This window comes from Eriocheir sinensis, unplaced genomic scaffold (genome assembly GCF_024679095.1).
Source record: "Eriocheir sinensis breed Jianghai 21 unplaced genomic scaffold, ASM2467909v1 Scaffold913, whole genome shotgun sequence".
NCBI classification, from domain to species: Eukaryota; Metazoa; Arthropoda; class Malacostraca; order Decapoda; family Varunidae; genus Eriocheir; species Eriocheir sinensis.
In genome coordinates, this window is record NW_026112290.1 from 105089 (window position 1) to 130000 (window position 24912).

At 46.9% G+C, this 24912-nt stretch overlaps 1 protein-coding gene across 2 annotated transcripts in view; it reads right to left on the minus strand.

Moving 5' to 3' along the window:
• Positions 1-235: 235 nt before the first annotated feature.
• LOC126994902 (homeobox protein PKNOX2-like) overlaps positions 236-24912 on the minus strand; it is a 35429-nt gene continuing 10752 nt past the window's right edge. Inside the window, exons 2-6 of one of the 2 annotated variants that reach the window (XM_050854174.1) lie at positions 14883-14943; positions 13730-14309; positions 13251-13372; positions 10118-10403; positions 236-3809 (exon numbers count right to left, since the gene is read on the minus strand). In XM_050854174.1, the coding sequence (XP_050710131.1) occupies positions 3637-3809; positions 10118-10403; positions 13251-13372; positions 13730-14309; positions 14883-14943 (1222 nt within the window). In that variant the 3' untranslated portion in view covers positions 236-3636. The remainder of the gene's footprint in view (positions 3810-10117; positions 10404-13250; positions 13373-13729; positions 14310-14882; positions 14944-24912) is intronic. The other variant, XM_050854173.1, reaches the window with a different exon arrangement.

The window sequence follows — 24912 nt, forward strand, 5'->3', positions numbered from 1 at the left end:
GGGTCCAGAAGGTAACTATGAACAAGTGGGACTTACCTGTGATCCCCGTAACGCACCTGTCCTCTGCTTATCCTTCCTTCTTGGCGACACACACACACACACATACACACCTCACTCGCACGACAGACTCTCTCTCTCTCTCTCTCTCTCTCTCTCTCTCTTTTTCAGGCGACATCTGGCGGTGGTGGGGGTGGAAGGTTTGTTTTGGTGGTTCGAAGATAAATGAAACACGCCATGAACCAGGATACTTTACTTAATGCTCAATAGGGTAAGGACATCTGCAATTAATATGGAATGTAACAAGTGAACTGGCCTCAGGGAGAAGAGGGGAGAGCCAGTAACAGGTCCGTGGGATCCTCAAGAACGCCGCGGCAAAGAAACAAACAAACAAACTAACGAGGGTCGGATCATCATCATCATCATCGAAGCATTTAACAAGAACAGTCTCGTGAAACATCAATACGGCGGCAGATTAGGAGGAAAAAAAGTAAGCAATTACCTCCTACTGAGGGAAAAAAATAAAAAAAACACCTCCCTTTCCCTTCCCTCCCCCTCACATCACCGGGTTAAAACATCCACGTATCAAACACTAATCCTAAGCGATGGATGCTCGTTGGGATGCTTGGTGAGAGGGGGAAGGGGAGGGAAAGGAAGGGTCAAAGTATATACCAAGTTAGGGCTTACGTGGATGGGCTAAACTTAAGCTTGAAGATCTCAGAGACGAGTTACTGGGCCTGGGGAAGTTCAACCATTGTCCTTTGTTTTCAATCATCGTGCTGAAACGGTTACGAGGTGGAGAGGCGGCTGGAGGGAGGGAGGGAGGGGGAGAGACGCCCGACCTACCCGTGGTATACTGAGGGCGAGGCAACGAGCGCCCTCTTGCGGCAGCGTCAGCAGCGTCGCAGCACCCGTGGCTAAGGTTGTTGAGCTGACGTACGGAAGGGTGCTGTGGGGGTGACGCTGGACAGGTGTGGGCGCCGTCCCTTAATGAGCTCAGACTTGCATGTGTCCAGTGATTCGTTTTTTATTTTTTTTTATTTATTACCATGAGTGAGTTTTTTTTCGTTCATTTCACGTTTTCCTGTCAAGAGTTGGTTCCTTCACGCCTCCAGCCGCCTGCGTCACTCTCCAAAGAATCCATATTAAACTAAGAACGCTTGGCGCAGCTATGGGTTTGATTTTTTTTGACTTTGCAGTCCCGTTGCGTATTATTGCTATCATTTGTTCGTTGCAATTTAAATAGAAAAAGAGAAAAGATCACATGAAAAATTATCACAGAATTATGCATATCATATTGTGCTTAGAAATATGCACCTTCATGTCATCATCGTCATCATCATCATCATCATCGTTATCGTATGTGTGTGTGTATGTGTGTATGTGTGTGTGTGTGTCGTGCTGGGAGCGCCGGGCGACTGGCGTACAGAGGGCACTCGGCGGCCTGGGACGCGCCCGGCCGGTCCTTGTCACACAGAGGTCCTAGACAAACACGCAGAAGCACACAGATACATCACCAATAAAATGTTTGCTTGTATTTTTTTGTATGTTTGTTTATAGAAGAAGTAACATGGATATCATCATTATCATCATCAGTATCATTATCATCAATATTATTATCTTTTTGGGGATTTTTTTACACATTTTTTTTGTTTACTTTCAAAAAATTGTTTTAACTATAAACACGGGCGCGCAACAAGCTCGTTTAAGTGTTCATGATGGCTGGCGGGAAGGGCGTCGCGGCCAGTTCATCAAACGCGTCTCCAGGTACAGTGGGGGGTGGGGGGGCGGGGGGCAGGCAGGCAAAGTCACTACGGAGAGGTCCAAGTGTTCAACATCTGGGTCACCACTAAACATACTCTTTTCCGGGTCACAAATGAGTCTCGGGGTCAGGGGTCACATCACCACTTAACAAACGGGGATATTATGATGAGGTGTGGCCGGCGGCGGGGCCGGGGGGGGGGCGTGAGGGGCAGGGCTCACTACCACGCATCTTGGAAATGTGTTAACATTCTTTTCCTTAAAGAAAACACATGGAACCAAAGAATATTCATTAGTGTGTGTGTGTGTGTGTGTGTGTGTGTGTGTGTGTGTGTGTGTGTGTGTGTGTGTGTGTGTGTGTGTGTGTGTGTGTGTGTGTGTGTGTGTGTGTGTGTGTGTGTGTGTGTGTGTGTGTGTGTGTGTGTGTGTGTGTGTGTGTGTGTGTGTGCGTGCGGCGGCACGCCACGGGTTAGTACAAATGGAGGGGATACTGTAACTAATAAATGTGTTACTCTCTAGGCCCTAACATTACATATAACCTATAAGTGTAGTCGTATACCTAATATATCAGTTGCACAGCATCGTATACTTCGTTACAGATACCTGAATGATAAAAGAACTTATGGCGACTTGAGAAAATAAATGTTATTCCCTCACACAGGAAGGATCGTATATATCTCTCTCAGACTAAGTATCTGATCATTGTGAGATGAATGAGAATTCTTTGGTTCCTTGGTGCTCAACGATCATCGTAATGTTTCCTCGACACTCCCATCAGCATCTTGGTCTCGCTGTCCAGCGCGCAGAGGCGAGAGTGTTGAGGGGCGTCCGTCGGCGCCGCCGGGTGTGGCGGGGCCTCGGGGCGCGGGACCCACCGGGGCGGGGCCGGGGCGGCCGGGCTGGGGCCTGGCGGGTCTTGGCACTCAGATCACAGGAGGAGGAAGAGGGCTCGGGAAGAAGAACGTTAAACCTACTTGCTCTGGGCTGCTCACGCTACGGTCAGACAGTCTTGTGCGTCACACGTTCGGCCAAAATATATAATCTATTACGTATTTATTGACGACCCGCTACGGCGGGGCGCTGAGGAGGTTGTGTTGGACCCCGAGGGTGCGTGTCCCGCGCGGCGGCAGCAAGTCAACGGCCGCGTACTACCTAAGGCTCCGTGGCTGCTGCGGCAACGCTACTCTCGCGTTCGTTAAGATTTCGTTGTGTCGTTCAGTCGTTAGGCTAAATAAAACTTCGCTAAGACTACCGTGAGACTCGCTGCCGTGAGCTGTGATTCCTCGTCATCGCGACCTTCGCGGCCACACGCCCGGCGCGGCGCGGCGCGGCGCGAGGGGCCTTGCGTCTCTTGAAAAATATTTCACATCAATTAATCTACACAATAATAGTTAATCTAATAATGACTTCTCTTCCTTTCGTATACAAAATGAATTAATCTATTTGTCTGATAATACAACTTCCTTAGTTTAAGTTATTGTCGGAATTGCAGTCATTCTACGAATTAGATATTAAAAAAGTTCTGAATGGGGTCAACAATAAGGGAACGCCAATACTTGTACAATGAACAGTTAGTGTGTGTGAGTGTGCAATTTCCACTGATCAAGAACACTAAATCCACGAGTGAAGTCTGGGAGTCTTGGCTGTCTAGCACAACGAAGGTAACACGGCAATGGAACACTGAGACTCGCTACAAATGAAAGGCTGAAAAATGTTCCTGAAGGGATTATTGTCTGAAACGTGAAGAAACTCGTTGCTCAAGAAACTTGTGACCGTCGCTAAGGACCGCGCGTGTCTGTCTGTCCGTTTGTCTGCTGAGGCCTCGGCCAAGGCACCAACGTGGCCTTGGCCGAGGTGGACCAAGCGCCTCCTGGCCCACTAACTGTCCAGCTCCTGACGCAGCGGACTCTCTGATTTGGGCCGAAAGAAACTGTTCTCATCCTTGTACTTCTCCTCTTCCTCTTCCTCCTGTTCTCTCGTCTTCTCTTCCTCATCCTCGATATCTTCTGCGTCCTCCTCGCCCGTCATGGATGTGGGGCTCGCCGTCACTTCTGAAACAGGAACGGAAGCGTCTCAGTCATTGTGGTTCACGCCAGCCCTCACTCTGGCTCCCTCAACAGCCCGTGAAGCAAGCGTGTGGTGTAGACGCCGACAGGCCGTGAGACCACCGCCAGAACCTGAAAACCAAGAGGCATGAGAGTGTTCCTGTGGAGAAAGGTCACGTGAACGGTGAGGCCAAAGGTGTGGCGGATTCCGGGAGGCTTGCAGGTCAAGGTTCCTGGCGATGGATTAGATGTGCGTGTGTAGCACACTTCAGGATGTGCACTAATTTACATCCTTTCACTATCAGTCTCCAGTTTAAAGTGAATGTGCTCCTAAATATCTTCTACTCAGCTTGATAACTTCCTTTTGAAGCAGCTCCTTAGCCTGTCCTCTCCACCTCACGCGCTCTACAAGTAGTGCTGAAGATAAATATTAACTAGATCAGGGAAAGCCTACAAGTAGTGCTGAAGATGAAGCTAAAGTAATGCTCAACGATCGTCATCAAACTGAACAAATAGTAATTTTTGATTTCCGTGAAACCAGAAAGAAACGCCCTGCGATTAATGTTAGAAACGGGTGGCGGGGCGCTGACTACTGTTACCAGCAGATACTTTCTATGTTACTGCAAGGGTTGTTGCAGAAAATATTCTGCAAAGTCGATAAACAAATCTATAATTGTATGCCATGTCTAAGTGTCTGTCAGCGACTTCTGAAGTAAACAATATCTTGGATCTTACGTGACACCATAATTTCTATTCTCACCGACAATAAAGGTGACGGAGTCTTAACACGCGCCCTCCACCAGTGAGAAGCAGGCTGAGGGGAAGCAGCCTTTGGGCCGCGATCAACGCGCGCTTCGGTGGCGGTGTTGGCAGGGCTGGAAAGGGACGGCGTCGCACCAGTGTTCTTAAGCATTGTGCCAAACTCTGCACACACACAGTTGACCTCCGGCAGTCCAGGCGATGTTTGAGCAGCCAAAGATAAGCAAGGCTGACCACTGACCAGGAAGAAGCAAAGGTCTTCCAGGAGTGGCGAGGCTGGACGCTGGAGATAACATTACACACCTCCGGGATGGCGTGTCGGGCCGACCGATGACTGTCGTCCCCTCCCGCCACGAGTCACCGCCACTACCGCCACCAGGCACCCATGGCTGACTGACTGATGGCCTGGGGTGCATATCATGGCGCCGCAACTGCTGTGGTCATATGGCACCCCGAGCAACCGAGAAGGATGTTGCAACGAAATATGAGTGTTGGAGGCCATAGTGACCACTACCACCACCATCACCATCAGTCATAATAGTCAGTTGCATGACGAGGCCTTTCCCAACGTCCTCCACACAAGAGACATTAACATAAACTGAGCGTGATCTTGGGCTGAAGGTTAGTCATTCAGCAAGATAAAGACTGCCTGCTGACTATTGCCTGCGGGGTGTGCTGACCTTGTGGCACGTTCATGACCTGGGCAACACGTCACCATCGTCTACCTGTACTACTGCGGCCCACAACAAGCTTGCCTCCTTGACTTGCAACACACTCCTCACGCATCACAAACATCGCTTCATTCCACTCCTCGTTTCGTTTCATCTACGTCTACTTCCTCCCGAAATTGACCTCTCTTTCGGCCACCTCTTATGATTCTTTTTTTTATTTTTAGGAGCAGCGAGTAGCGGGCTTTTTTTATTATTATTGTTTCCTTTTGTTGTGCCCTTGAGCTGTCTCCTTTGCTGTAAAAAAAAAAAAAAGGTCACTGTCTGTTTACTCAGTTTAACCGTTGACAATGTTGCCTTTGTACTAAGATATATAAAGACATTAGTTTAGTGAATGAAAGCTTATGCATGGATGGCTAATAAGTCGCCTGGCCACACTAAAAAAAATGATATCTTTGAAAGCGAAAGAGATTAACTTGCCTGGCGAGTGAAAAGTATTAAATTTACTACCTCGGTGACTTAATGCACTTCCTGACCCGCCAAAAGTGTGTCTGAGCGGTAAAAGTGAGGCGGCTAAAACACACCTGGCTGATCTTAATTGTTTGTAGAGATACGTGCTATTGTTTTCTCTCTCTCTCTCTCTCTCTCTCTCTCTCTCTCTCTCTCTCTCTCTCTCTCTCTCTCTCTCTCTCTCTCTCTCTGCCTCTCTCTCTAATTCTTCTTCAAAAGCTAAGGTACATATCATTCTCTCTCTCTCTCTCTCTATCTATCTATAACTCTATCTCTCTTTCTTTCTCTTTCACAAGCCAAGATACGTAGATTTATTCTCTCTATCTATCTTCGCCTCTCTCTCTCTCTCTCTACTTCTTCAAAAGCTAAGGTACATATCATTCTGTCTCTATCTATCTATAACTCTATCTCTCTTTCTTTCTCTTTCACAAGCCAAGATACGTATAATTATTCTCTCTCTCTCTCTCTCTCTCTCTCTCTCTCTCTCTCTCTCTCTCTCTCTCTCTCTCTCTCTCTGTCTATCTATCTATCACTTTCTTTTTCTCACAAGCCAAGAACACAAGGTAATGGTACACATACACATAAATCAACACTCAATAGTAAGCAACACTGTACTTCCTTACCCCTTAAATATATGTGTTTCTCTCGACCTCAAACACTGCAACACTCACTTACTTTTCTCTGTCTTGCCTCCACACAACATCGCCAGCAACACTTCCTTCCCTTCACTCACTAAGAGACTCACAAATACTCAATAGTTAATAATAAAAAAAGTTTACCAAATGTTGCAGTGCGTTTTCCTAATACAAAAAATTATAGCGTAAAATTTATATCCACAAAAATAAAAAGGTTCAGGTGAGCTATTGCAAGTAAGTCAGTCATGCATTTTTGGGTGAGTTTTTTTGCGTTTATCTCAGGTGACCGATAAACAAAATGTGCAGCTCCCCGCTCTGCCTCTCAGCCTGGTCGTGACACAAAAGCGAAACTCATCACCTCGGCGGCACACAAGCCCATGACCGAGGGAGGGAAAGGATGGAGAGGCTCATGCAAAACATACCGAGACAGAGAGACAGAGAGAAACAGATAGAAACAGAGAGGAGAGAGATAGAGAGAGAGAGAGAGAGAGAGAGAGAGAGAGAGAGAGAGAGAGAGAGAGAGAGAGAGAGAGAGAGAGAGAGAGAGAGAGAGAGAGAGAGAGAGAGAGAGAGAGAGAGAGAGAGAGAGAGAGAGAGAGAGAGAGAGAGAGAGAGAGAGAGCAATGCGTCGTGTGGTGGGTGGCAGAGGCTTCCAAACACAGGTGCAAAGTGAGAGTGAGATCAGTAAACCATAAAAAAAACAAATGAGCATCGCTCCAAGTCACCCTCGTGTGCAGTTAGTCACCATCAACCTTATTTGTGAGCCCGTTGCTGGGAAAGACACGCTCACAAGGCGGTGTTAGTGCCAAGACCAAGCAGTGAAGGCCAAGGCTCCTCTGGTACCCCCAACTCCCTATGGCCAGTACTCTCAGACACATTCACCGCTCACAACAAATATACCACAAGACCACAAAGGAGATTAGTCGGTTTCTTATGAGTATTTCTTTCATAGTCATGGTGTAGAAGTCTTGTCGTGACACCAGATCAGCGAGATTGTTTTTGCGTTAGCTCTCGCGGGTCCCGACAGTTATCTCTTCCTCCCATGTGTTGCCTATTGCTAGCATATAAGAGGAAGAGATATCTGTTGGGGCTGTGGGGTGAGGGAGAGTGACGGAGAGGAAAGTACCAGTTAAAACGATCTCTTCCAGTCTGGTTTCACTATAGGCTCGTTAAACTAACCTTGGAAATGCCCCTCAACAACGTATACGAAAGCCTTATCAAATGTTGAGGTGTTAGTATTTCTTTGACGGGTAGTTTTATAAGCCTAGGGACAGTTTGGCAAGGCTTCTTCTACGCCATGAACCTGAAACGCACTCATAATAACCACGAAAGCTTTATGAAATGTGGGTGTGTTAGTATTTCCATGACGGGTGGGTAGTTTTATGAGCCTAGTGATAGTTTGACAAGGCTTCTTCTACGCCATGAACATAAAGATCGCTCATTAGAACCAGACTAACCCCCGTTGTGGCCTTTGAAAATAGTTGTTGTGAGCATTGAAAACGTCTCAGAATACGGACTTGAGAATAGTTAAGGAAACACAACCAAAGACCCGCCCACTCAGCCCTGCAAAGCCTCGTCTCTGCGCTCTGCTACTCCTGTTACAAGCCCAAGCAAGCCCAGCCAACAGGTTCAGCCCGAGCGGTGGTGGTGCCGGCGCGGAAAAAGAGGTAGAAAAGCATGATAATAAAGTTGGGGAATTAAGAGCCGAAACCTTTAAGCCGTGCCGAAATTTACGAGCTTATTACAATTTCAATGGCTTTCAGTGCCCAGCTAGATCGAGGGTGTAGGTTTATGTTGTTGTTTATTAGAGTAGTTGTTGATTGTTATGTATTCTGGGAGTTTACTTTACTTTACCCCTGAGAATGAGATAGATAGATTCAGGCACTTTACCCCTGAGAATGAGATAGATAGATTCAGGCACTTTACCCCTGAGAATGAGATAGATAGATTCAGGCAGTTTACTTTACCCCTGAGAATGAGATAGATAGATTCAGGCAGTTTACTTTACCCCTGAGAATGAGATAGATAGATTCAGGCACTTTACCCCTGAGAATGAGATAGATAGATTCAGGCGGTTTACTTTACCCCTGAGAATGAGATAGATAGATTCAGGCAGTTTACTTTACCCCTGAGAATGAGATAGATAGATTCAGGCACTTTACCCCTGAGAATGAGATAGATAGATTCAGGCACTTTACCCCTGAGAATGAGATAGATAGATTCAGGCACTTTACCCCTGAGAATGAGATAGATAGATTCAGGCAGTTTACTTTACCCCTGAGAATGAGATAGATAGATTCAGGCAGTTTACTTTACCCCTGAGAATGAGATAGATAGATTCAGGCAGTTTACTTTACCCCTGAGAATGAGATAGATAGATTCAGGCACTTTACCCCTGAGAATGAGATAGATAGATTCAGGCAGTTTACTTTACCCCTGAGAATGAGATAGATAGATTCAGGCGGTTTACTTTACCCCTGAGAATGAGATAGATAGATAAAGATAGATAGGTTGATAGATAGATAGACAGGGTGTGAGTTTACCTTGTTTTTAATTTAGTAGTTGACTGTTATGTTCTTTGTCGGTTTAATTTACTTTACCCCTGAGAATGAGATAGATAGATAGATAGATAAAGATAGATAGACTGATAGATATGGAGACGTGTGTGAAATGGTTGTTGTCTGGGGAGAATAAACGAGTGAAATCAATGAACGTATAAGTAAAAGAAGGAGTATAAGTAAATGAAAAGTATAAGTAAAAAAGTATATATAATTAAAAAAAATATAAGTAAAAAAACAAGTAAAAAAGTATAAAAAAGTATAAGTAAAAAGTATAATTATAAGTAAAAAAAGTATAAGTAAAAGAGAGTATAAGTTCTGTGACACTTCGAAGAGGCTGGGGACGGACGAGTCTTTGGTTATCATCTCCCTTTTTTTTTATCTCCCTCCTTATCTCCCTTCCCTCTTATCACTCCCTTTTCTTTCTCCCTCTTTATCTCCCTTCCCTCTTAACTCTCCCTTTTCTTTCTCCCTCCTTATCTCCCTTCTTATCACTCCCTTTTCTTTCTCCCTCTTTATCTCCCTTCCCTCTTAACTCTCCCTTTTCCCCTGTCCCCTTCTTTCTCTTGAGCAACCTTTCCCTCTGCCCTCCTTCTCCCTTTACCCACCTCCCTTTCTCCCATATCCCCTTCTTTTTCCCTTCACCCCACACTTATCCCCTTCCTCCCCTTCTTCACCCACGGGCAAGCAAGGGGAGGAATTACATATCAACACTTCAGTCACATCCCCTTTCTCCCCACATTTCTCCCCTTCCTCCCCTTCTTCACCCATGGGGAAGCAAGGGGAGGATGTTCAAATCGCCACCAAAGCCACATCCTCCTCTCCCCATCTTTCCCTTCACCCCACACCTCTTCCCACACTTCTCCCCTTCCTCCCACCCTTCTCCTCCCCTTCTTCACCTATGGGCAAGCAAGGGGAGGATGTTCAAATCACTACCAAAGCCACATCCCCCTCTCCCCATCTTTCCCTTCACCCCACACTTCTCCCCTTCCTCCCACCCCTCTCCTCCTCTTCTTCACCCATGGGCAAGCAAGGGGAGGATGTTCAAATCACTACCAAAGCCACATCCCCCTCTCCCCATCTTTCCCTTCACCCCATACCTCTCCCCTCTCCCCCCTTCCCCCTCCCCTTCACCCCGGGCAATGCGAGGAAGCAAGGACTACCACCAAAGCCATGCAACGTACCCGTGTTAAGGTTAGTCTTGGGAGCAAGTGACGAAGCCATGTTGATGTTATTGTTCTGTGGTTTACCATGCAGACTTATAAGACTATCGGGCCAGAACCTTGTGGCAGAGGCCTTGGGGTTGTAGGCCTTGGATTTTTTGGTCTTTTGTTCGGGAGGGGTGGAGGCGTCGATCATAGGCTGAAGGATGCGGCGGCGCGCGTTAATAAACCAGTTGTTGACCTGAAGCAGCGTCAGGTTGGTCTGCGCCGCGATGTGCCGCTTCTCATCCTCGCTCGGGTACGGGTGCTGCAAGGGAGGGGGCGGTCAGCGGGGGGGAGACAGGGAGAGGTAGGAAATGGATACGGGGAGACAGGGGAGGTAGGAAATGGATACAAGGTGATGGGAGACAGGGGAGGTGAAATGGATACGGTGATGGGGAGACAGGGAGAGGGTGGAAATGGATACGAGGTGATGGGGAGACAGGAGGTGGAAATGGATACGAGGTGATGGGGAGACAGGGAGAGGTGGGAAATGGATACAAGGTGATGGGGAGACAGGGGGAGGTAGGAAATGGATACAAGGTGATGGGGAGACAGGGGGAGGTAGGAAATGGATACGAGGTGATGGGGAGACAGGGAGAGGTTGGAAATGGATACAAGGTGATGGGGAGACAGGGAGAGGTTGGAAATGGATACAAGGTGATGGGGAGACAGGGGGAGGTTGGAAATGGATACAAGGTGATGGGGAGACAGGAGGAGGTTGGAAATGGATACAAGGTGATGGGGAGACAGGGGGAGGTTGAAAATGGATACGAGGTGATGGGGAGACAGGGAGAGGTGGGAAATGGATACAAGGTGATGGGGAGACAGGGAGAGGTTGGAAATGGATACAAGGTGATGGGGAGACAGGGAGAGGTTGGAAATGGATACGAGGTGATGGGGAGACAGGGGGAGGTAGGAAATGGATACAAGGTGATGGGGAGACAGGGAGAGGTAGGAAATGGATACAAGGTGATGGGGAGACAGGGAGAGGTAGGAAATGGATACAAGGTGATGGGGAGACAGGGAGAGGTTGAAAATGGATACAAGGTGATGGGGAGACAGGAGGAGGTTGGAAATGGATACAAGGTGATGGGGAGACAGGGGGAGGTGGGAAATGGATACAAGGTGATGGGGAGACAGGAGGAGGTTGGAAATGGATACAAGGTGATGGGGAGACAGGGAGAGGTTGAAAATGGATACAAGGTGATGGGGAGACAGGGAGAGGTTGAAAATGGATACAAGGTGATGGGGAGACAGGAGGAGGTTGGAAATGGATACAAGGTGATGGGGAGACAGGGGGAGGTTGGAAATGGATACGAGGTGATGGGGAGACAGGGGGAGGTTGGAAATGGATACAAGGTGATGGGGAGACAGGGGGAGGTTGAAAATGGATACAAGGTGATGGGGAGACAGGGTGAGGTTGAAATGGATACAAGGTGATGGGGAGACAGGGAGGTTGAAATGGATACCAGGTGATGGTGAGACAGGGTGAGGTTGGAAATGGATACAAGGTGATGGGGAGACAGGGAGAGGTGGGAAATGGATACAAGGTGATGGGGAGACAGGGGGAGGTGGGAAATGGATACAAGGTGATGGGGAGACAGGGGGAGGTGGGAAATGGATACGAGGTGATGGGGAGACAGGGAGGTGGGAAATGGATGAGGTGATGGGGAGACAGGGGAGGTGGAAATGGATACAAGGTGATGGGGAGACAGGGAGGGTGAAAAATGGATACAAGGTGATGGGGAGACAGGGGGAGGTGGGAAATGGATACGAGGTGATGGGGAGACAGGGAGAGGTGGGAAATGGATACGAGGTGATGGGGAGACAGGAGGAGGTTGGAAATGGATACAAGGTGATGGGGAGACAGGGGGAGGTAGGAAATGGATACAAGGTGATGGGGAGACAGGAGGAGGTTGGAAATGGATACGAGGTGATGGGAGACAGGAGGTGGGAAATGGATACAAGGTGATGGGGAGACAGGGAGAGTTGGGAAATGGATACAAGGTGATGGGGAGACAGGGGGAGGTGGGAAATGGATACAAGGTGATGGGGAGACAGGGGGAGGTTGGAAATGGATACAAGGTGATGGGGAGACAGGAGGAGGTTGGAAATGGATACGAGGTGATGGGGAGACAGGGAGAGGTAGGAAATGGATACAAGGTGATGGGGAGACAGGGAGAGGTAGGAAATGGATACGAGGTGATGTGGAAGACAGGGTGAGGTCAGGGATGGTGGTACAGGGTAAGGGGTCGTGGATATATAGTACGATAGGAGGTGGAATTGAGGTGATGTTGAAGATAATGATACAGAGTGAGGGGAATACAGGGTGAGTATGAATATGAGTGGATACAGTGAGGAGAGGGTGGATATATGTATAGTGGGGTAAAAGGTGGATACATTGTTATGAGTAAGTTATGGAACAAAGTCAAGGGGCATATAGATTGAGATACATGGAGAGGGGTGTATGTTTGTGTGTGTGGGGCGGATAAACAGCGAGAATGGAAAGTAGATACGAGATGATGGGGTAGATATTGGTATAGGGATAAACTACACTACATTTTGATCTTCGGACTAATTCACTGAAAACTTGAATGAACTAAACGTAGAAAAGGGTGAACAATAACATGGGACAAGATGGAGATAGTATTATATTTTTCTTCTTTATATTTACTGACCTTTATATTTGGTGTTACTAATCGTTATTTTATTTACTTATTTAATGTTAAGAAAGAGGGGGGGCAAGGGAGAGGGAGAGAGGGGGCAGTGGAGAGAGAAAGGGAGAGTAGAGCAAGAAAAATTGAAGCAAGGGAAATAAGGGAGAGGAGTCAAGGAAGAGTAGAGCAAGGGAGGAGAGAAGGGAGAGAAGGAGACGAGGGAGATAAGGGGCCCAGAGAGACAGGAGACAAGGGAGAGAGGACACAAAGGAAAGGAGAAAAGAGAAGGATGATGAAAAGGAAGAGAAAAAAGGGGAGATAAAAAGGGAGAAGAAAAAGATAGAGAAAAAAGGGTGAGAAATAGGGAAATAAAAAGGGTGAGAAAAGGGTGCAGGGGATAAAGGGGAAGGGAGGAGGGAGAGTGACAGGCGCTGGGTGTGTCGCGCGGCACTTACCACAATGTGTTGGAAGAGCCAGGCCTTCATGATAGCGGTAGCCTGCTTGGGGAGGACTCCTCTCTTCTGGCGGCGCATCCCTCCGTCCTCCTCCTCCTCGCACGATGGGGGGGTCAGGGGAGCTGCGGGGAGGGGGGGGGGTTAGGGGGATGTGCTCTACCATTCAGCCGTTCGCTCCTGCTGTCTTTCCTTCTTCCCTTCCTGTACCTTCTTCAGTAATCCAATTCCTCTCCTTGTTATAAATACCTTTGATTAAAAAATGTGTTATCTCTCTCTCTCTCTCTCTCTCTCTCTCTCTCTCTCTCTCTCTCTGCCTCGTAATATCAGTTCCTATGTTGAAATTTGTAATGAAACTGATAAGATTAACACATCACAATTCCTCCTCCTTCTACTACTACTACTACTACTACTACTACTACTACTACTACTACTACTACTACTACAACTACTACTACTACTACACTCCTTCCGTTCCTCACCCAGCAAGTTGACGATGCTAGTCTCGGGCGGCGGCGGGCAGGGGTGGGCGCCGATCTGGGACAGTGGTGTGCTGCCCTGGATGAGGGTAGGTGAGGCGGGCGTGGACAGGGAGGTGGTGGGCGAGAGGTGGGCGATGGTGGTGGGCGTGGTGGTAGTGGTGGGTGGAAGGCCGGGGTGGTGGTTACTGGACTTGGTGGTGGAGGTGGTGGTGGTCGTGGTGGTGGTGGCGGTGGTGACGGTCATCCCAGGGGAACCTCTACTGTCCTGTATGTGGTGGTGGGGGAGATGGTGGTGGTGGTGGTGGGGGTGGTGGTGTGGTGAGGGTGGTGGTGGTGGTAGTAGTGATGGCTGGTGGTGGTGGTGGTGGTGGTTGTTGCTGTGGTGTTGTTGGTGTTGATGGTGGTGGAACTCTGCCTGCGTGTGGTGGTGATTGTTGTTGTTGTTAGTGTGATTGTTATTGTTGTTGTTGTTATGATTGTTGTTGTTATGTTGTGTGGTCACCTGGAGACGCGAGGCGGCTTGTTGCTGGTGTCCGCTCAGATACTCTCCCGTTAATACCTGTCTTGGTGCGCTAACTACCTGAAAAAAAGGGGTCACATGATACTCGACCTGCAGGGGGGGCACAGGTAAGACGGCCAGGTGACTACACTGACCAGATAAACACTAAAACAACAGGTAAATCAATTCTACATATGGCTTGCAGGTTAAAATATATATGACTACTGACCAGGTAACGAGTAAAATATTTCAACAGGTAACAATCAATTTCATATATGGCTTACAGGTGAAACTATATATGACGTCACTGGCCAGGTAACACTAATATCAGGTAGCAATCAATTCTATATATGGCTTGCAGGTGAAAATATACAGGTAGGATTTTAGACAGGTAGCTTGCAAATGAAAATAATACATGATACCACTGACCAGGTATGATAATTAAGGTAAAAAATCAGTCCAATACATGACTTTCAGGTGTAATCAAGAGGTCAGGTCAAGCAGCCAGGTGAGGTGACAACACAAACGAGGTCACACATCAATCATGAACAAGGTCAACATGAACTTTACAAATCTGACTTCCAGGTGAAATGGAAATGACAGGTATGAACACTTATTAAGAACAGGTAAATAACAGCTCTGTACTTAACTTACATTGGAATTTACAGCTAAAGGCCAAGAGTTCCAAGGGCATTTACAGGGTACAAGGCCGTCACTACAAGGGAAGGGAACGTCACTTAAAGGCTCGGAGGAAGAGATAGGAAGGTAAGGCCCGTCTCAAGGTAACATTAATTCAAGATCACATATTTTTTGTTTTACTATATAGAGGAAAGGGAACATTACGTAACACTGTATAGCGCCAATAAGTAACACCAGAGCCAGAGAATATGAGAGTTATGGCAAATATCTTCATAACAGGCGCCATATTGTCACGAGGGTAGCAGCGCGAGATTCAAATTGGTGATGATTCAGTAATGTTTTTTTGTGTGTATTTCGAGATTCTGACGATATCTAGAGCACACACAAAAAAGGCATTATATAAGCACCAATTTGAATTTCGCGCGGCTCTTTTAAGTGGTGGCAATATGGCGCCTGTGATCAAGTTTCCCACACTCTTCTATTCTATGGCTCCGGGTAAAACACTGGAGGGGGGACTAAGGCTAATCGGGCATATAGGAGAACATTCAGGAAATACATCGCGGTTATATATACAGAGAAAGAAAACATATAAAAGAATTGCATTGCGTATATGGAGAAAACAAATACATATAAGGGAATTGGATCTAACTTCATATGTGTAAATTTTATGATGAACTTAATAGGTGTCAGTATCATGATAGATCGCTACTCGCTGCTCCTAATGTTATAAAAAGATACAGAAAAAACGTTTAAATTAAGTAGAGAGAAACTGAAATTGATTTAGTGATAATGTTGATGATGATGATGATGATTAAGACGTTGGACAGGGAGGGTGATTTAAAGGGAGTGGGAGGTAGGGAGGGAAAGGAAGGGAGAAGGAACCAGGAGAGAGGAAGAGGAGGAGGAGGAAGAAGAGAGAAAAAATGAGGAAAGGGAAAAAGAGGAGAAGAATGAAGAGAAAAATTGAAGAGAGAGAGAGAGAGAGAGAGAGAGAGAGAGAGAGAGAGAGAGAGAGGCAACAAAAAAGGGCTCCACCTGACCCTTCCTTACATTAATAGTTCGTGACCAGTCTACGTCTTCCTCCTCTTCCTCTTCTTCCTTCTCCTCCTCTTCATCTCCTTCCTTTCCCTCTACTCTTCTTCTTTTACTCCTCTACCTCCTCTTTTCTTTCTCCACACTTCCTTCATCTTCTCCTTTTCCTCATTCCCTCTTCTATTCCTTCTCCTCTTCTTCCTTATTCGCTGTTTTCCGATTTCTCTTTTTCCCATTTTCTCCTTCTCCATCCACACTCATTTCTTCCATTCCCTTTCTCTCCCTTTTTTCTTCTTCCTCTTCTCCACTTCCTCCTGTTTTCCTTCTCTCTTGATTCTTCTTTTTCAATCTCTCCCCCTTCACTCCCTTCATCCTTTCCTTCATTCTCTATTCCGTTGCTTATTCCCTTTCATCTTCTCTCTCTTCATTCTCTTCCTCCTTCCTTCCTCTCCTTTCTCACTCTCTTCTTCCTTCCTTTCTCTTCCTTCTCTCTCACTCCCTTCATCCTTTCCTTCATTCTCTATTCCGTTCCTTATTCCCTTTCATCTTCTCATCTCTCTCTTCATTCTCTTCCTCCTCCCTTCCTCTCCTTTCTCACTCTCTTCCTTCTCTCTCACTCCCTTCATCTTTTCCTTCATTCTCTATTCCGTTCCTTATTCCCTTTCATCTTCTCATCTCTCTCTTCATTCTCTTCCTCCTCCCTTCCTCTCCCTTCTCACTCTCTTCCTCCTTCCTTTCCCTTCCTTCTCCCTCACACCCTTCCTCTCTCCCTCCAACATTCCTTTCTCCTCTACCTCCTCAGCTGTTTTTTTTTTTTACATCGTTTCCCATCTCACTCTTTCGCCTTTCAACTTTGGACATCATCTTTTCCACAATACGTGTTTCCTCGATCTTCCTCCTCCTCCTCCTCCTCCTCTTCCCCCTCCTCCTCCTCCTCCTCCTCCTCCTCCTCCTCCTCCAGGCTCATAACATCGATAGGGGCTCTAAAACATCCCACTTCATACTCGTAATAGTGTGACCAAGGCTTTTTCTGACACTTCACCAAACTCTCTCTCTCTCTCTCTCTCTCTCTCTCTCTCTCTCTCTCTCTCTCTGGTGTTCTCCCTTTCTGGTTCTATTTTCTCTCTTTTTATTTATCTCTTTTTGTCATTATTTAGTAGTTGATTTTTTGTTTTGTCTCTCTCTCTCTCTCTCTCTCTCTCTCTCTCTCTCTCTCTCTCTCTCTCTCTCTCTCTCTCTCTCTCTCTCTCTCTCTCTCTCTCTCTCTCTCGACTTCGTTTACCCTACTTCGCAATGTGCTCCTAATGTCACAGCTTGCGTCTCTCTCTCTCTCTCTCTCTCTCTCTCTCTCTCTCTCTCTCTCTCTCTCCGGTAAACTTATCCTTCACGTCAAACCAATAACGCGGAGCAATATCACAAATAATAAATTGTTGTGAATAAATAATGCACTCCCTCACCCACACAGAGAGAGAGAGAGAGAGAGAGAGAGAGAGAGAGAGAGAGAGAGAGAGAGAGAGAGAGAGAGAGAGGAGGAGAGAGAGAGAGAGAGGAGAGAGGAGAGAAGGACGGGGAGATAGAAAGGAAGGGGAGGAAAGGAGGAGGGTGAGAGAATGACCAAGGAAAAGGGGGAGGGGGAGGGGGAAGGGAGGGGGGGAGAAGGGGGAAGGGGGAGGGGGGAGTGGGGAGGATAAAGCCTGGATTTGGTGACGATGAGAGAGGCGGGCAAAGACTCTGATATTGTGGAAGAGGAGGAGGAGGAGGAGGAGGAGGAGGAGGAGGAAGGGAATTGCTGCTTTACATTTTCCTCTTCCTTTTCCTTCTTCTTCTTCCTTCTTTTTCCTTTATTCCTTTTTCTTCTTACTTTTCCTTATATTTCCTTCCTTTCTTCCTTTTTATGTTTTTTTTATTGTTTATTTTCGTCTCTCTCTCTCTCTCTCTCTCTCTCTCTCTCTCTCTCTCTCTCTCTCAAATCATTCTCTCTTTATCAACCACTTTTCTCTCTTCATTTTCCTCCTCTTCTCCTTTCCTCATTTCCCCTCGTTTCCTGCTTTTCCTCATTTTTCCTCCCCTCGCCACTTCCTTTTACTCTTTCCAAGCCTCTTCTCCCTCTCTCTCTCTCTCTCTCTAAAACGAGGGGAGAACAGAGAGGGGAAAAGAGGACGGAAGGGGACAGTCTGGGAGGCGTTGAGGAAAATATGAATGAGGTTAGCGAGAGAGAGAGAGAGAGAGAGAGAGAGAGAGTAAAACAAAACCATAAAAAAAACAAAAAAAAAAAACACCAGCTCTGTTTTTCTGTTCCTATCTCCCTCTGCTCTCTCTCTCTCTCTCTCTCTCTCTCTCTCTCTCTCTTCCATCTGTCTCTCCGTCCCTCCCTCTCTCTCCATTTCTCTCTCACTTTTCCTCTCACTGCGTCACAAACAACACACACATCTACAACTCCTAAAAAAAAGTGCAGAAAAAAAAGAAAAAGAAAAAAACACGAAATTACAAAAAAAAAAGAAAAAAAAATCTACTATGCTGGGCGCGAAAAACCAACCAACGCCTCTCTCTCTCTCTCTCTCTCTCTTAACAACAACAACAATGAAACCCCAATGTCCAATAACCAACATATCTTCTGACTTGAAAAAAAAGAGAGAGAGAGAGAAATAGAGGGAGAAATAGAGAGAGAGAGAATTAAAGAAAAAAATAACGCCCTCCACACACACACACACACACACACACACACACACACACACACACACACACACACACACACACACAATACTACGCACGTTATTGCCTCCTAAGTCACTCTCCATTTATTTAATTATTCCTCCCTTTTTCTCCTCCCTTTCCCTCCATACAACCTCCCTTTCCTCTCCTCTCCCTTTTCCCCTTCCTTCTCTTCCACTTTTCCTCTCCCTTTCTTCCTTCCTTTTCCTCTCCTTTGTTCCCTTTTTCTCCCTTCTCTTCCCTCCCTCTGTATCTTTTTACTCTCCCTACCTTTCACTCCCTTCCATCCCCTTTCCTCTCTTCTCCTTTTCTTCCATTCCTCCCTTAACCACACTTCCTTTCCTCTCCACTTTCTTCTTTTTCCTCCTTTCCCTCCGTGTGACCCTCCCTTTCTTTCCCCTCCCTTCCTCTAATTATCTCCTTCTCTCTACCCCTCATTTTCTCTCCTCTCCCCATTTTCCTCTCTTCCTTCAATTCCCTCCCTTTCTTTCATTTCCTCCCATCTCCTTCCTCTCTTTCCTTCTTTCTCCCTCTACCCATTTCTTTCTTTTCCTCCTTTTTCCTCTCATTCCTCCCTCAAACATCATATCCTTACCATCCCTTCCCTCCCTTCTCCTTCCATCCATCTCCCCTCTTTCCTCTTTTTCCTCCCTAAATCCTCATAGTCTCACCATCCCTCTCTCCCTACTCCTCCCTTCCCTCTCCCTCCCTCTCCCCCTTCTACCTGGCTACTTCACCTGTCTCTCGTGTAATTAAGACCTCGGGTAAATTATGTTAGCGTGAGACGAGAGAATATTTAGCATACCAGGAGCGGCGGTGGTTAGGAGAGGCGAGGGTGGAGAAATCTGAGAGGGGGGGAGGGAGGGAAGGAAAGGGGGGTGAGGGGGGGATGGGGGAGGGTGAGGTAGTTAAGAGAGGAGAGTGGGGAAAGGGGGGGAAGAGTTTGAGAGGGGAGGGGGAGGAGGAGGGTGGAAGGGGTGAGGGGGGTGAGGGGAAAGGTAAGGTAAGGTAAGGTAAGGTAAGGTAAGGCTGGGCAGTTTTACCTTACGCTTCACACCTGAGAACCGCCGTCATTAGTTATTGCGGGCTGTTTAGTGTAGGGGTGTATTTTTTTCTTTCTTTTTTTTCTTTTTGTTTTTTTCCAATTTTTCTCTTTGTATTTATTTTGTTTTTTCTTTGTATTTTTTTTTCGTTTCACTTTTTGCATTTTTTTGGGTTTTTCATTTAGCATCTTTTTTTTGTTTTTCTTTTGTAGTTTTTTAGTTTTTGTTTTGTTTTTCTTTTAGTATTTTTTGTTTGCTTTTCATTTTTTTGTATTTTTTGTTTTCTCACTTAATATTCTGTCTAAAGTGTTGGTTGTTGTTGTTGTTGTTGTTGATCTACCTATTGTATTTTCCTCTTCCTCTCTCTCCCTCTCCGTCCATCTTTTCATCAGTCTACCCTATCTGTCTTTCTATTTTCGCCTTTCCCTCTCTCTATCAGTCTAACCTATCTACCTGTTCTGTTTTCCTCTTTCCCTCTCTCCTTCTCTGTTCCTCTTTTCATTAGTCTACCCTATCTGTCTTTCAATTTTCCCCACCTATCTATCTATTCTGTTTTCCTCTCTCTCCATCAGTGTACCTGGCCGCTCCAAGCCATCACCTGTCCGTCAATCAGTGTACCGGTGCAGTGTTCAGCCCTTCCAGGTGAGCGCCGTCAACCCGCACGCCCAGCCGCTTGGAGGATCCGTCAACTCGGCAAATTCGGCTCCGTCACTCTTTAAAAAATATCCGACTCTGACCTCCGCTGACCTGACCCGCCCCGATGTCCGCTTCCCGCCGCAGTGAGAGAGAGAGAGAGAGAGAGAGAGAGAGAGAGAGAGAGAGAGAGAGAGAGAGAGAGAGAGAGAGAGAGACGGGGGGGAGGGGGTAGGTCAAGCAGCAAGTGGTTAGAGTATATAGGAAGGAGTGTTGAAGGGGGGGGGGGGGGCTGACCGGGGGGGATCAGGGCCCAATAAGAGGTGTTAGGGAGCGGCGCCCCCCAGGATATTGGGATCAAACGGGTGTCATCTGCCGAATTTTACGTCAGCCATTTCTTCTTCCCTACTGGTCTCTCTCTCTCTCTCTCTCTCTCTCTCTCTCTCTCTCTCTCTCAATCCTCATCTTCCCTTTATTTACCTTTTTCCTAGTTTATATATATTTTTTTTTTTCTTACGATTCGTTATTTTTTTAATTTTTTGGTTAGATGGGAGTTCGGTACTGTTGATGATGATGATGATGATGATGATGATGATGGTAATAATGATAACGGTAATAATAATAATAATAATAATAATAATAATAATAATAATAATAATGATAATATATAACAATAATAGAGAAGAAGAAAACGAAGAAAAAATAATAATAAGAAAAAGAAGAAGAAAAAAGTAGTAGTAGAAGAAGAAGAAGAAATAATGAAAAAAAAGAAAAAAAATAGTAAAAGAAATAACACTGATTTATCACACTTGACTGTAGAATTCCAAACAAACACACACACACACACACACACACACACACACACACACAAAACGTCCCCCACACACACTTTACACCCCCACCCAACAAAACACACACACACACACACACACACACACACACACACACACACACGAACACATTTTTTTTTCAAACCCGAAACAGGTGGTGGTGGTGGTGGTGGTTTTTAGGGAAATGGAGGGGAGGAGAGGGAAAGGAGGGGGAGGAGGGGAAGAGGGGAGAGGAGGGTGAAGGGAGGTGACAAAGGAACAGGGAGGAGGAGGGAAAGGGGGAGGGGAAAGAGGTGGGAGGGAAAAGAGGAGGAAGGGGAGATGGAGGGGAAAGAGAGGGATAGGGAGAGGAAACAAGGAGACAGAGAGGAGAGGAGAAAGGGGAAGGGGAAGAAAGGGAGAGGAAGGAAAAGGGGAGAGAAGAAGAAGGGTGAGAAAGGGGACAGGGGGAGGGGAAAGAGGAAACAGGGAAGGAGAAGTGAAAGGGGAAGAGAGGAGGGGAAAAAAGGGGGAGGGGGAGAAAGAGGAAAGGGGGAGGGGAAAGAGGAAACAGGGGAGAGGGGGGGAGAGGTGAAAGGGGAAGAGAGGAAGGGAAAAAGGAAGGGAAAGAAGAGGAAGGAGGGAAGAGGGAAGGTGACAAGGAGAGGGAGAGGAAAGGGAGAGAGGAGAAGTGAAAAGGGAAGAGAGGAAGGGAAAAGAGAGAGGGGAAAGGGGAAGAGAGGAGGAGGAAGGGAAGAGGAAGGTGACAAGGAGAGGGAGAGGAGGGGAGAGGGTACAGAGGAAAGGGGAGAGAGGAAAAAGTGAAAAGGGAAGAGAGGAAGGGAAAAACAGAGAGGGGAAAGGGGAAGAGGGAGAGGAGGGAAGGGAGGGGAAGGGGGAAGGTGACAAGGAGAGGGAGAGAAGGGGAGAGGGTACAGAGGAAAGGGGAGAGAGGGGGAGAAGTGAAAGGGAAAGAGAGGAAGGGAAAAAAGAGAGGGGAAAGGGGAAGAGGGAGGAGGAAGGGAGGGAAGGGGAAGGTGACAAGGAGAGGGAGAGAAGGGGAGAGGGGACAGAGGAAAGGGGAGAGAGGGGGAGAAGTGAAAGGGAAAGAGAGGAAGGGAAAAACAGAGAGGGGAAAGGGGAAGAGGGAGAGGAGGGAAGGGAGGGGAAGGGAGAAGGTGACAAGGAGAGGGAGAGGAGGGAGGAGACAGAGGGGAAGTGAAAGGGAAAGAGGAAGGAAAAAGAGAGGGAAAGGGAAGAGGGAGAGGAGGAAGGGTGGGGAAGGGGGAAGGTTACAAGGAGAGGGAGAGAAGGGGAGAGGGGACAGAGGAAAGGGAGAGAGGGGAGAAGTGAAAGGAAAGAGGAAGGGAAAAACAGAGAGGGGAAAGGGGAAGAGGGAGAGGAGGGAAGGGAGGGGAAGGGAGAAGGTGACAAGGAGAGGGAGAGGAGGGGAGAGGAGACAAGGGGAGAAGTGAAAGGGAAAGAGAGGAAGGGAAAAAGAGAGAGGGGAAAGGAGGGAAGGGAGGGGGAAGGGGGAAGGTGACAAGGAGAGGGAGAAGAGGAGAGGGGATAGAGGAAAGGGGGGAGAGAGGGAGAGGGGTTTACCGCGCCGAATAAATCAGATGTGCCGAAATTGACTCGAATCCAAACCTGGTGTACTTCGACTGACCCGACATACCCAATCTGGCGAGCCGAGATGACCTTTCCCCCTCTGACCCCCCCCCCCTATACCCCTTAGCTAACCCCCCCTCCTGACCACATCTCCTCCCCCCTTCCACCCCCCCCCCCCCATCGGTCGCCGCCAAACCCACTCAAAACCCGAAAAAAAAGGAGAAAAAAAAGGAACGCGACAGAAATTCACTTTTTCCTGTTTTTTTTTTCTTCTTCCCAAACCATCTCTCTCTCTCTCTCTCTCTCTCTCTCTCTCTCTCTCTCTCTCTCTCTCTCTCTCTCTCATTCTCTTTCACTCTATCTCTGTGTATGCATGTAGGCCTCTGCGTGTGCGTGTGTGTGTGCGTGTGTGTGCGTGCGAGCGGCCTTCCCGAGCTTTCGAAAACATATCTGTTGTTTTTTGTCGAGTAAACACAATGCATTGAGGCGGCAGGCTGGGAATTGTTATTGTGCTTCGTGCTGTACCGCATGATATATGTGTGTGTGTGTGTGTGTGTGTGTGTGTGTGTGTGTGTGTGTGTGTGTGTGTGTGTGTGTTTTCTTTTTCGTCTTTTTAACCTTTTTCTCTCTCAACGATTTTCTCGCCACAAAAGACCATCTGATTATTACACACACATTCACACACACACACACACACACACACACACACACACATATATGCGAATACAAAAACACACCCAAACACCTCCCACGTCCGAGTGTGTGTGTGTGTGTGTGTGTGTGTGTGTGTGTGTGTGTGTGTGTGTGTGTGACTTCTGTATCAGCCTTGTGTTCTGCCTTTCAATGCGGTAACTTTCTCTCCCTTCCTTCCTCCGTCCCCCCTTCTCTCTCTCTCTCTCTCTCTCGTTCTCTTTGTTGTTCTTTCCTTCCTTTTTCTCTTCTATTGTTTTCTTATTCACGTTCGTTCATCTGAAAAACGCTTCTCCTTTTTGGTCGCTTTTTCCTGTTTCTTCTTTATTCCTTTTTCGCCCTTTCTTGGTCCTTATTTATCACCCATTATTGTTTTTCCTCTCCTGTTTGTTCCATCCTGCCCCTTCTTCCTTTTGTGTGTGTGTGTGTGTGTGTGTGTGTGTGTGTGTGTGTGTGTGTGTGTGTGTATGTGTGTGTGTGTGTGTTTTGGGCAGTTCTCTCTCTCTGTCTGTCTCTCTGTTTCTCTCCTTTTCTCTTCTTTTTTTATTTTCCCTTCTCTTTTCTTCTCTTCCTTTTTATTTTCTTCTCTCTCTTCTCTTCTCTTCTCTTCTCTCTCTCTCTCTCTCTCTCTCTCTCTCTCTCTCTCTCCCATTCCTTCCCTTTTCCTTTCCTTTCACTTCACATCAATATTCAACTTCTTTTCCTCTCCATCCGTCTTTTATCCGGCGGTGTCTCTGTGCCTTTGTTTCGTGTTGTTTTCACTAATCTATTTCTCTTATTTTTTCCCCTCACTTCTCTCTTTCGTTGTATTTCTTTGTCTCCCCTTTTTCTCCCCCGTCGCTTGCTTTCTTTTTCTCTTCCTCACTCTCGCTCTGCCTCTCTTTCACACAGCTGCATAGATTGAAGGCAAACACTAACCTTTCTTCGCCTGACTGTTTTGTTTGTCTGTCTGTCTGTTTGTGGGAGGCGGTGGCTGAGTGGTCCGCGGTATCCTGGAGCACCCTGGTTTAATTCCCACCCGTTGCTACAAGCTGGCAATATTTAATCATAGCCGAGTGACTTAAAACTACCTACTTGCTGTCCTGAAGACCACCTATCATCCCGGACTCTAGTGAAAGTCTTTACAGTGGTGCGAGGATGAGTTCCGGGAAGCCTCAAGGGCATAAAGAAAGGGTTACAAATGTGAAAAAAAGCCCGCTACTCACTGCTCCTATAAAGAGATAGAGGAGTGGCCGAAAGATAGGTCAATTTCGGGAGGTGTCCTGATACCCTCATGAACCAAATAGGATGGCGCCACTATAAACACTTGCCTGCGCCACGAACCGGATGGGGCCGACCAGCAGGCTCCATCAAGATAGCCTACCGGTACAACAACCCGAACGAAAAAAAAGAGAAAAATGCCTAACAGGTAAAAACACAGACCGACAGACAGACGGAAAGAGACAGACAATCAGAAAGAAAGACAGACACATAAAACAGAAAGATGGAAAGACACAGACACATAGATAGAAGGAA